The sequence below is a fragment of the Artemia sp. Qi Xiang Cuo genome, chromosome 15, assembly GCF_049724085.1.
Source record: "Artemia sp. Qi Xiang Cuo chromosome 15, ASM4972408v1, whole genome shotgun sequence".
NCBI lineage: Eukaryota > Metazoa > Arthropoda > Branchiopoda > Anostraca > Artemiidae > Artemia > Artemia sp. Qi Xiang Cuo.
The window spans coordinates 48,059,223-48,071,652 of NC_142808.1; the positions used below are offsets into that span (position 1 = coordinate 48,059,223).

The following is a 12,430-nucleotide window of genomic DNA, read 5'->3' on the forward strand; positions in this document are numbered from 1 at the left end:
TAAACTCAAACAATCTCCCAAGCGAGAAACTATAGCACACCGGCATCGATACATAAATCAAACCCAAAACGAACACAAATTACAAAAAACAACCTAGTCAAACTGAAAACGAGCAGAAATTAACAAAAGTTGGGCTCAAAACCTCTATGCCTTCACAGGACCAGAACATAATTTGCACTTTACTGAAACAAAATAAATGTTTTTAATTCTATAATTTTAATAAATCAAATAATATTAAGATTTCGATAACTAAATATCAGTATACGTATATCAAATTGACAATGCACATTCATTTGTATTTTTTTCAGTAAAGCGCAAATTATGTTCTGGCCTTGGGAAGGCATAGAGGTTTTGAGCCCAACTTATGTTAATTTCTGCTCGTATTGAAAATTTTGATTGATTGTGTCTGGTAAAATGGTGGGCGTTAGAGGGGCGTTAGTTTTTCTCCGATCAACTATTAAAAAAGGCGCTAGCCTTTTCAATTTCTAATCAAATGTACCTATTTGAATTTTCAATGAAAGTGCTTTCAATAAAAACTTTATATGCCCCCAAGGGGTGATTTAAAACCATGACCGGGAGGGCTGGGGGGGGGGGGGTTGTCAAACTCAAATCACTGGTTTCGAGAACTTTATACATCGTTGAACAAAAAGGCTATTCGAAAATTTTGATTGGATGTGTTTGGCGGAATGGTGGGCGTTAGTTACCGTCCAATCACTTTCAACTATTAAAAAGGGCACTAGCCCTCTCAATTTCCAATTGAATGAGCCCCTTTTGAAGTTTTTATCTTAGAGTCTCTATCATTAAAAACCTTATATGCCCCCAGGGCATAACTTACAACCTTCGCCCTGGGGACTCTGGGGGGGGGGGGGGGTCAACCTTAAATATAAAAGGTACATAAAATTAAACTACGTTGAACAAAATGGCTATCTCTAAACTTTGATTGAATGTGTTTGGGGAAATGGAGGGCGTAAGAGTGGGGGTTAATTACTCTCCACTCACTTTCGACTATTAAAAAGGGCAATTTCAATTTCCAATCAAATGAGCCCCCTTTGAAATTTCTACAACAACTTTCTATATAAACCTTACATTCCCCCAGGGCATAACTTACAACCCTTGCACTGAAAGCTCTGATGGGGTTATCATCCTAAAAGACCAATTTCCAGAACTTTCGAATACGTTGAACAAAATGGATTTCTAAAATTGTCATTGGATGTGATTGGGGAAATGGTGGGCGTGAGAGGGGGGTTAGTTGCCCTTCAATCACTTTCGACTATTAAAAAGGCAATAACCCTTTCAATTTTAAATTGAAAGAGCCCTTTTGGATGTTTTTACAACATCAATGTCAATAAAAATCTTACATGCTCCCAGGGCATAACTTAAAACCCGTGCCCTGAGGGTTGTGGGGGGGGGATGGATTGTCATCCTTAAAGACCTAATTTCCAAAACTTTCAACTGCTTTGAATAAAAGGGATATCTAAAATTTTTGATTGTCGGTGTTGGTGGAAATGGTGGGCGGGGGAGGGGGGTTAGTGGCCCTCAAATCAATTTCGACTATTGAACACGACACTAGCCCTTTGAATTTCAAATCGAATGATTCCTTTTTCAAGTTTCTACGACAAATATTTCAATAAAAACCTTATAAGCCCCTAGGGCATAACTTATAACCCTGGCCCTGAAGACTGTGGGGGGAGTGTCCTGCTCAAAGGTATAATTTCCTAAACTTTAAACTGCGTGGAACAAAATGATTATCTAAAAATTTTGATTCGATATGTTTGGGGAAATGGTGGCCGTGGAAGGGGTGTTAGTTGCCTTCCAATCACTTTAGACTATTAAAAAGGACACTAGCCATTTCAATTTCCAATCGAATGAGCCCTTTTTAAAGTTTATACGACGCCACGTTCAGTAAAAACTTTATATGCCCCCAGGGCATAGCTTACAACCCTTGCCCTGAGGGCTGTGGGGGTTTGTCCTCCTCAAAAACGTAATTTCTATCTGGAAATCTACAACACTAAACAAAATGGCAATCTAAAAATTTTGATTGGATGTGTTTGGGAAAAAGCTGGGCGAGAAAGGGGGGCTAGTTGCCCTCAAATCACTTTCAACTACTAAAAAGGGCACCAGACGTTTGAATTTCCAATTGAATGAGCCCTTTTTCAAGTTTTTACGACAAAGATTTCAAAAAAACTTATATGCCTCCAGGGCATAACTTATAACCCTTGCTCGGAAGACTGTGAGGAGAGTGTCCTGCTCAAAGGTATAATTTCCTGAACTTTAACTGCGTGGAACAAAATGGCTATTTCAAAAATTTGAGTGGACGTGTTGGGGGAAAAGGTGGGGATGGAAGGGGTGTTAGTTGCCTTCCAATTACTTTCGACTATTAAAAAGGGCACAAGCCATTTCACTTTCTAATCGAATGAGCCCTTTTTGAAGTTTCTACGACAAAGCTATCTATAAAAACGTTATATGCCCCCAGGGCATAACTTACAATCCTTGTCCTGAGGGCTATGAGAGGGTTGTCATCCTCAAAGACCTAATTTCCAGAACTTTAAACTACGTTGAACAAAATGGCTATCTAAAAATTTTGATATCTAATTATGTAAACCTTTTTTAAGGCTTTTGATTGGTTTTAATATTTATATCGTGGCTTACCTTGTTGTGATAAGAAATATGTTTCCGACATAGTAACTGCTCGTATAGTTTCGCCAATAGGGGGCTTTATTGAGAGTTTTAGAGTCCTACCACCAATAGAAACTTCAAAAACAGCGGCTTGAGTTGAATCCCCAAAATCAATCCCAACTAAAGCAGTCCTTGTCTGACCACGCGGAAGAGAGCTTACCACAGGAAAGTCGCAAATGGTCATACCAACAGGAAGAATCTAGAAAATAGTGTTTTGTAGAACCAAAGGCAGAGGTAAAAAATAAAGGAGAACCGGAATGGGTGAAACAAATTAGTATATGGTGAAGAATGGGTCAATTGAGAGTTGTAGTACTCCAACATCGATAGATACATACAAAACAGTGACTTGAGCTTGAATCCCTAACTCAATTTCAATTAAAGCATAATGGACTGTTTTATAAACACAGAGGAAGAATGTCTGACCAAGCAGAAGACAGCTTATCACACAAAATTTTAGAAAATAAAAGAAAAAAGAAATAACAAAAAAAAGCCTAGAACGCAAGATTTACACAAGAAAAGAACAAAATTTGTGACGTTTTCATTTAATTTTTTCATTTTTTGCTAACTGAACCCAACTTAGGCCATAGAATCATACCCGAGTCCCTAGCTAGAACTTGTGATTTTCATGAATCATTGTTGGATTATTTCAAATAATGAAAATTTTAGAGTAGTACCATATTTTCGTTGGTATTGCCCCAATGAACGTGAAAATAAATACGCTAATAAGTTAAGCTTTAAAACGCTTTACATCCAAAAAATTCAAACAAGAACAATCAATTCATCCCCAAAGACAACTACATCCCTTTAAACTGTATGATGCTATATGTTCATTCTTTTCTGTATTTTTTTTTTTTTTAATTTCGCACTTGTTACTACCAAAACTCCTCAACTGCAAATAGAGATCTATTTCATTAAAATTGAACTCCCACGTTTCTCTGATTTTTCAAAAGTTATTTTCTGTTACACAAGTTTCTACTTCTTAACAACATTAAATTTTCTCTCCCTTTCAATTGCAACTATTTATACAGGAAAACAATGGGCTGCTATTCCAGCTGTCGCAAGTGCTCACTATAGCATTCGAATCGCTTCTTTTCATAAGCTCCTTTTATCTGTTCAAGGCAAGCTGATCAGTTTAGTTTTGTCCATCTGACGTTTTTAGACTTTTTTAATTTAATATTGGTTGAATTTTATTTGAAACTTAATTTTAACAAGGGAGATGGTGCGCCAAGATATCTGTTCAGAACGAAGCCTTATATTATAAAAAGAGTAGTACCATCTGATTCCCCATTAAATACTCTTTTTAAATATGATGGTCACTAGCCGGACAATAGGCCCATTCCCCTTAATGGGCTAACTAAAACCCTAGGCTATATACAAATTACAAAAAAATACCATAATTATAAAATTCGTACTTTATAATATGAAGAAGATTTTTATTAATCAAATTTAGTATCACCTATCCACAAAACTAGCACAAATCACTATCAATAAAAAAAAGGTTTATTTCGAAATATGTGTTTGATTTGTCATACCCACAAAAAAAGCAAAAAATCACCATAGTAACAAAGATTACTAAAAAAAAATAATGAATGCAGATTGGACGTTTAATAAATAGATATTTCAATGGTGGGTATCTTAGTAATTTTGGATGTTGTAACGTTATAATAGAGAAAACGTTTAAAATGTATTTTGTTTTCACCAAGACACAAATGACGTTCTGGTCTTCAGACTGCGCAAAGGGCGTTAGTCCAACTTATATTTGTAGCAATTATATGTTTGTTTTCAGTTTTACTACCCTATTCATTGTAATTTGACAAGTTTTTGACAATTTTTACAAGTTTAAACTTAATACACTTAGTTGTTTCTGAGATTTAGCAAATATGCCCCTTTGAGAAGCCAGATGTACAAGCATCGGTTGAATTAGTCCAGCATCTCTCTCAGCTTTCCCTGGCGGTTTCAATTTAATACCCTTACCTGCATCTGAGTTATCAAATGTAATCTATTTTGACAATCATGGCGCAGTTACTGTCTTTTGATTGATTTCACTATCCCCTTCAACTTTCCTTGAAAATTTAAACTACATAAGTAAGGCGTTTCTTAGATATTGCAGATACACCCTTGTGACAGCCCAGATGCATATACTGTCTTGTAGATATTTAATTCAGCATGATCCTCGACTTTCACTGAAAATTTAAAATTAATACCTCTAGCTGCTCCTGAGGTACGGTCAATATGCCATTTTTACATCCTTGGCGCACTTAGTGTCTTGTGATTTAATTCAATATCCCCATCCATATTTCCAAAAAAAAATCCACTAAATACCCTTAGTCATTCCATAGGTAGGACATATGCATTATTTTGATGACCTTGAAACACATGCTGTCTTTTGATTTTTTTTTTCCGCACCACCATCTCTATTCCCCATGTTTTAACTGAATACTTTTAGAAAGTCGGGTTTGCAGATATGCCCTTTTGACGACCTGGATGAAAATAGCTTCTTCCGATCCGACATCACCTAAATATAAACTGAAAATTTGAACTAAACACCCTTAGCCATTCCTGATATATTACACGTCCACCTTTTCGACTACTTGATGCATACTCTGTCTTTTGATTTAGTTCAACATCCCACAGCATTACCTAAGAATTCAACCTGAAATCCTCAGCCATTGCTTGGGTTACTGCAAGTAGGCTCTTTTGACAACCAGGATACACATAGTGCCTTTTCTCTAGTTCAAAATCCTTCCTAACTATTTCCTTGAAATTTCAACTTAATAACCTAAGCCGTTCCTGAGATATTGTACTTAAGCATTTTTGACTGCCTGGATACACATAGTACTCACTGCAAAATGTCAAGCAGGATCTGTCATAATGGCACAATTTTCACCAGCTAAAATTTTAACAAATTAAAACTGCTTTTTAATTTAACATTACAGGTCATTGTCCATATCCAGGCAATTGCTCGATAGTCTTAGAAATTATCGATCTTTCGAAACACAAATATCGCCCTTTGTATAAATCTAGGCAGGTTTGCAGTTTTTTCTGCGAGAGCCTCAGTTTCTTGACATAAAAATATATTTGGTATCTTCCTATATTTTCCATGAAAAACATGAAATTGTACGATATTTCACGAAACGTGAACGAACTGTTAGATATCTTAAAAAACAATAGAAATGGGTAAAAGCAAAGTTACATACAAGGAAAGATGGTATTTATCCGATATTGAAATGGGCGTCCCATGACACCCAGCATTACTTATCAATTTTAGTTATAAACGAAATATTTAGAGGAATAAACCCTTTACACACGCACTAAACGAAATATGAGGAACAACCTAAAATATTGAACTATTTGGAAAAACATGATATTTACCTGAATAAAAATCTTATTCTGAAACCTTTATTTTTAAAGGTTTTTAAACCAAATCCCTGACATTTTGTACATTGGTTTTCAGCCCATCGTTTTTAGCGTTACTAAGACAAGAGTGGATAATCTTTATTCAAAACACTAAATGGCGTCCTACTGACTTTACCCCTCTATTGTAAATATTGTCCTTCTATTGCAGTTATTCGAATTCACAGGGCTATATATCACCCCACCCACCCCTCAATGCCAAAGATAAAAAGAAAAGCCAGACTGATTACGATATTCCAAATATTTAATATTTCCCCAAAAAAAACCACTTTCCAAACCTTTATGTTGACCCCTATTTTTTAACATGTTTTATTTCAACAAAACGCTTTTAACGATATCATCCCAGTAATTGATTGTGCTCGACCAAAACAATAAATTACTTGATATTAATATTACTCTTCTATTGAAATTACTTCCCTTTCATTGTAAACATTGAATAAATAGGAGAGTCCAGGGGGAAAACCCTTCCCTCAACCCATTCGTTCAAGGGAAAAAAAACTAAAAAAGTCAAACTTAGTGAAATACTAAGAAAAATACATCATCCTCACGAACAGATTTTCTTTTTTAAACCTTTGTCCCAATCTCTGGAATCTTTTTTTTGCCCCAATCTTACTTTTTCAAACACTATATTTCAACACACAGTATTTCAAACACTAAATAAACACTTTCTTGTGTTTAGCCAGTTTGAACTCAAATTAATTTCGATTACAAAAGAGAACAAAGAGAAAAAAAAAAACAATACAAAAATGCAGCTGCCCCAACTTATTTTTAGAAATGGCTTGTCTGTTTCCTAAAACTGACACTTTTTGTTGGGAAACAAAGTGCAACGGAATTTTTTCCGTTTGAGAAGTGAGCAAAACTACAAACTATAAAGATCGCCGTTCATGTTTTTAGAAGAAATAGTTTAAAATTGTTCCAATGAAATTATCCTATTTCACAGTAAAAAGAAGTAAATTGTGTTATTATAAAAATTAATACATTTCAAGCTATTTGTCATTCATTTCCCCTCAGGCAAATATATTTAAGAGCCGAAATTGGTCATAATTGGCAATTATAATCCCTATATTTAAAAGAAAGACCTAATTTTAGTTATTATCCCATACCTGAATATTAAATGATCCGAAGAAGGAATAGAAGAGACATTTGCAGCTTCATAAACTCTTCGACAAATAGTGTGGCCATTGACTATAAAAGGTGGAAGAGTGGCCACAGTTGTCGACTCCTGCATACCACGCAGCTTACCTGCACAAATGAATGAAAATTAAATAATGATACATAAACCAGCATGACTTTAACAACTAAATGATTATACGTCCTTTTTTCCCTTCTGCTAACGCTTGCCACGGCAACATCTCGCACTGATTGATCGAAGGCCGGTTCGAATAGGCAAGAACACTCAAGGAACAACTCTGTATGATTCTACGAATCAATCCGTGAGGATACATCCTATGAAAGCATTTGATAATTCTTTCAAGCTGCTGTCCAACCAATGTATACAGCCCAATGATTAAACTAGTGCCATTTCGGAAAATCAATGCGATCCGCAAAATATTTAAAAAAAGGAGCACAGTACCCATTCCCCCATGGAAACGGTATTAGTAAAACAGATGTTATATTACACCAAACAGCGTGGGTAACTTACAAGAACAGAAACTAGCACTAACGTGAACAGAAATAACTCTCAACGCCATCTTGCATACTGCAACACTTGTTGCGGCATTATTTCTAGCTCCGTAACAATTTTTCTGTCAGGAACTGAGATCATACACTTAGTACCACTCTATTTTTAACAATTAACTAAATTTTTCTTATTATGGTAAAATTCTAGAGAAACTACTTTTTCCTATCTCGAAAAGAGGGTCGGATATGAAACTTTCAGTAATGAATCCAGGGCCAAAAATATTGTTTGGGAATGTATTACCAATGTGCTATGTTAATTCTGTACTGTATTATGTTGACAAATCAACATACTTTAATTTTCACTCTCTGTATTTAATTTTGAAAATGCAATTCCTATCGTTTGAGTAGAATTTTAATCCATATCCATGAGTTTTTTTTTTTTTTTTAATTTAGAAAAAATCTTTGGAACCTCATAAATTGAGAATAAGCAAAGCTGTGACAATATACTTTTCTTGTGCTTCCTTTAAGCATAAGATCTATTTTGCAAGGTTTCGAATTCATAACCCAAAGAATTTTAGAGATCACTGTCCTGTAGAGGGAGAATTTTATACACCTTTTTGTAACACACTTTAGCTTGTGGGTCTATCATTGAAGGTTTTTTTCTTATTTAAAATTACATCACATTTTCGTTTCAAAATTTTATGCTCAAGAGCGGTTTAAAAGTTAGCAATCTTCTACTTGGATCAATCTCTATTCCATTTATATCTTAGATTAACTTTTTCCAAAGAATAATCACCTACGGAACAAGTACTGACAAAACCTATCCTCTCCACACAAAAAAAGCGCCCCTTTGTCCGCTTCTCCGGGGACGATTCCATTCCTATGCGAACCTGGTAACTAAGTACCGTAGTTACACAATTCAATACAACTTAGGAGAATAGATTGCCTTGGATCAGTTAAGTAGTACAGCATTTTGCTTCTGAAGTCACTTGGAGGGTTTGGTCAATACTTATTCCGTAGGTAATTATACTTTGCTTTCATTAATGGTAAGAACTGTTACCAGTATCGTGTCACAAAGTATTTCCACAACCACTCGGATTAAATCAAGCTCATCCCGGCCGTATTAACAACAGCTGAGAACGGTCCTCAATGGCCAGATTCCAGCTTAAGCCAGAACCGGTCCGTTTCCAGCTCAGAGGTAGACGTTTCCACTTATCATCGTAGTTTGTGAAAACGTCGGTTTCTCAGCGAAACCTAAGCAATCATACTACAGAAATGATCTTGTGAAGTATGATCTTACTGTAAAAATTTTCTATTTTTGTTTATACAGAAATAGCCAAAATCGGTTGGTACTGTCTTATGAGCCTACAATAACTGTTTCATTAGCAAATCAAGCCGAAGAAGTTCTTATAATATAGATCCATTCTTCTAAAATATTAATTATAAGCTTAAAATAGGTTTCGCATTGAGGCTTAATAGGTATAATGCTAAATATGATTTTTTGCCCAAAAAATTGATTCCTTTACGAGGGACTAGAAACTTACCAGAATATAATTGCAAACTAAACAATCGATTATTCTATCTACTGATTATTTGAAAAAAACTACGTTTTCTAAAGAGTTAAAGAGGCTGAGTTACAAGGTCGAACCTTAAAACGTACAGGGATTAGGAGACACAGTTGGGGAGCTTCCACCCCCTAAGCCCATCGAATTCGCCGCTTTAAAAAAAAGTTCTTTAAACTGAAAGTAACGAGCGACATTAAATCTTAAAACGAAGAGAAATTATTCCGTATATGAAAGGGGCCGTGCCCTCCTCAACGCCTCACTCTTTACGCTAAAGTTTGACTTTCTCACAACTCTTTTTTTAAACAATAAAAACTTTAGCGTAAAGAGCGAGGCGTTGAGGAGGGCACAGCCCCTTTCATATACGGAATAATTTCTGTTCGTTTTAAGATTTAATGTCGCTTTTTTAAAATTTAAATTCTGCATATAAAACATTTTCTGTAACTGTGAATCGAACCCGGGTTTTCCGCCTGACAGTCAGAAGTCTCGACCGCTAGACTAAAGAGACACAATTATATTTGTTTTTTGGTAGTGTGAATCTTTTTTTGACGCAAGCAAAACTTGATATTTGGTTTTTGGAAAACAGGGAAGGAGTGGTCAAATTGAGCTGAAATTTCGAGGATAACCTCCCAGGCCTCAGAAAAGCTAATTCTGTAAAGTTCAACCGGATCAGACGATGTTAAAGGGGGGTTGTTGTGGGAAAAATTAACATGGGCTCTTATAGGAAAACGAGGTTTTTCGTAAATATAAATTCGGGAGATAATTTTTTCGGTCTGAAAATATCAAAAGGCCCTAACAGGTCGAATTCTGCTTCGAATGAGTCCTCATTCACCCGGATCCGTTGCCAACTGTGGCCTGTAGGCGTGGCTAAGAAACAAAAAAGAAATGAATTTTAAGTGGCTATATTTGGTTTTTTGGAAAACAGGGAAGGAGTGGTCGGATTGAGCTGAAATTTCGAGGATAAGCTCCCGGGCCCTAGGAAAGCTTAACCTCTAAATTTCAGCCCAATCAGACAACGTTAAAGGGGGCTGTGGTGGGAGGGTCGAAACTTCCGGCCAAGTTTACCCCATGAAGATAAAGTCGGAGGAGGATGAAATTTTGCAAGTTTCTTAGTTTGAGCTTGGGCTACAAAATGCGATCACCGCCGTCTCTCTGCGATCTCTAGGACCTGAAATCGCTTAACATTGTGGTGGGTCGCCTCTTTATAGTAGAGGCACAAGTGTGCCTCCTTGATTTCGAATGCAAAGTGGGGATGACACTAAATTATAGAAAAGAATAGGAAAAAATCCACCACGTTTCAATTAATCTTTTATGGCTATGAAGGCGCATCAAGGATTTTTGTTTGGGGGAGGGGTACTCTCCCCCCCCCCCTGCGGATACGGACTTGAAGGCGATAAGTAGCAAGGAAAGCAAAATCATCCACGTCTTTTAGTGTAGATATAAAAACAGATAATTGTTATAATTTGCGAAAACCCGCAGGTAACATCATCAAGGAGGCACACTTGTGCCTCTATAAAGAGGCGACCAACCACAATGTTAAGCGATTTCCGGTCCTAGCGGTCGCAGAGAGACAGCGGTAATCGCATTTTGTAGCCCAAGCTCAAACTAAGAAACGTGCAAAATTTCACCCCCTCCGACTTTATCTTCATGGGTAAAAGTGGGCCGGAAGTTTCGACCCTCCGACCACAGCCCCCCTTTAACGTTGTCCGATTGGGCTGAAATTTAGAGGTTAAGCTTTCCTAGGGCCCGGGAAATTTCCTAGGGCCCAGGGCCCGGGAAAACGGTCAGGAAACCTGACCGTTTTCCTGGCTAAGTACGACAACTGGCCGTACTTAGCCGTATTTTTTTTTTTTTTTATTTCGCACTTGCTACAACCAAAACTCCTCAACTGCAAATAGAGATCTATTTCATTATAATTGAATTCCCACGATTCCCTGATTTTTCAAAGTTATTTTCTGTTACACAAGTTTCTACTTCTTAACAACATTAAATTTACACTGTCCTTGGTACTTCAACTAATAGCCTTGAGACATAGTTCGTCCGTGCGGAAGAACTGCGTTAACGGACGAATTTTAAGTGGAACTATATGAACTATTATTACGAGCGTCAAACTAAGAGTAAGACACAGGGCAGGGCCCCTTGCATGGGCTAAAAGCTTTGAAATGTGGGTGTCGTAATCGGCATCAAAAACATTAAACTTTCATACAAAAAAAAAACACTCAGTTCAACACTTTCATCCGTTGCTATTGATCAGTATACGATAAAACAATTTGCTACTAATGGGCTACTACAATAAGGCAATCTATAACGGACCACAAGCAAAAAAACACTCTCCCTTTCAATTGCAACTATTTATACAGGAAAACAATGGGCTGCTATTCCAGCTGTCGCAAGTGCTCACTATAGCATTCTAATCGCTTCTTTTCATAAGCTCCTTTTATCAGTTCGAGGCACGCTGATCAGTTTAGTTTTGTCTATCTGACGTTTTTAGACTTTTTTAATTTAATATTGGTTGAATTTTATTTGAAACTTAATTTTAACAAGGGAGATGGTGCGCCAAGATATCCGTTCAGAACGAAGCCTTATATTATAAAAAGAGTAGTGCCATCTGATTCCCCATTAAATACTCTTTTCAAATATAATGGTCACTAGTCGGACAATAGGCCCATTCCCCTTATTGGGCTAACTATAACCCTAGGCTATATACAAATTACAAAAAACACCATAATTATAAAATTCGTACTTTATAATATGAAGAAGATTTTTATTAATCAAATTTAGTATCACCTATCCACAAAACTGGCACAAATCACTATCAATAAAAAAAAGGTTTATTTCGAAATGTGTTTGATTTGTCATACCCACAAAAAAAACAAACAATCACCATAGAAAAAAGATTACTAAAAAGAAATAATGAATGCAGGTTGGCCGTTTAATAAATAGATATTTCAATGGTGGGTATCTTAGTAATTTTGGATGTTGTAACGTTATAATAGAGAAAACGTTTAAAACGTATTTTGTTTTCTCCAAGAAACAAATGACGTTCTGGTCTTTAGACTGCGTAAAGGGCGTTTAGTCCAACTTATATTTATAGCAATTTATGTTTGTTTTCAGTTTGACTACCCCATTCATTGTAATTTGACAAGTTTTTGACAAGT

At 36.2% G+C, this 12,430-nt stretch overlaps 1 protein-coding gene and 1 non-coding gene across 2 annotated transcripts in view; both read right to left on the reverse strand.

Moving 5' to 3' along the window:
* Positions 1 to 12,430, reverse strand: part of LOC148943762 (AP-3 complex subunit beta-2-like) — a 154,052-nt gene that overhangs the window by 27,498 nt on the left and 114,124 nt on the right. Inside the window, 2 exon segments of the mRNA XM_089101231.1 lie at positions 2,650 to 2,875; positions 7,333 to 7,509. Coding sequence (XP_088957357.1) covers positions 2,650 to 2,875; positions 7,333 to 7,509 — 403 coding nt within the window.
* Positions 8,799 to 9,008, reverse strand: LOC148943766 (small nucleolar RNA U3). The gene has a single exon (XR_016143027.1). It is a non-coding gene; the product is annotated as a small nucleolar RNA U3 (small nucleolar RNA).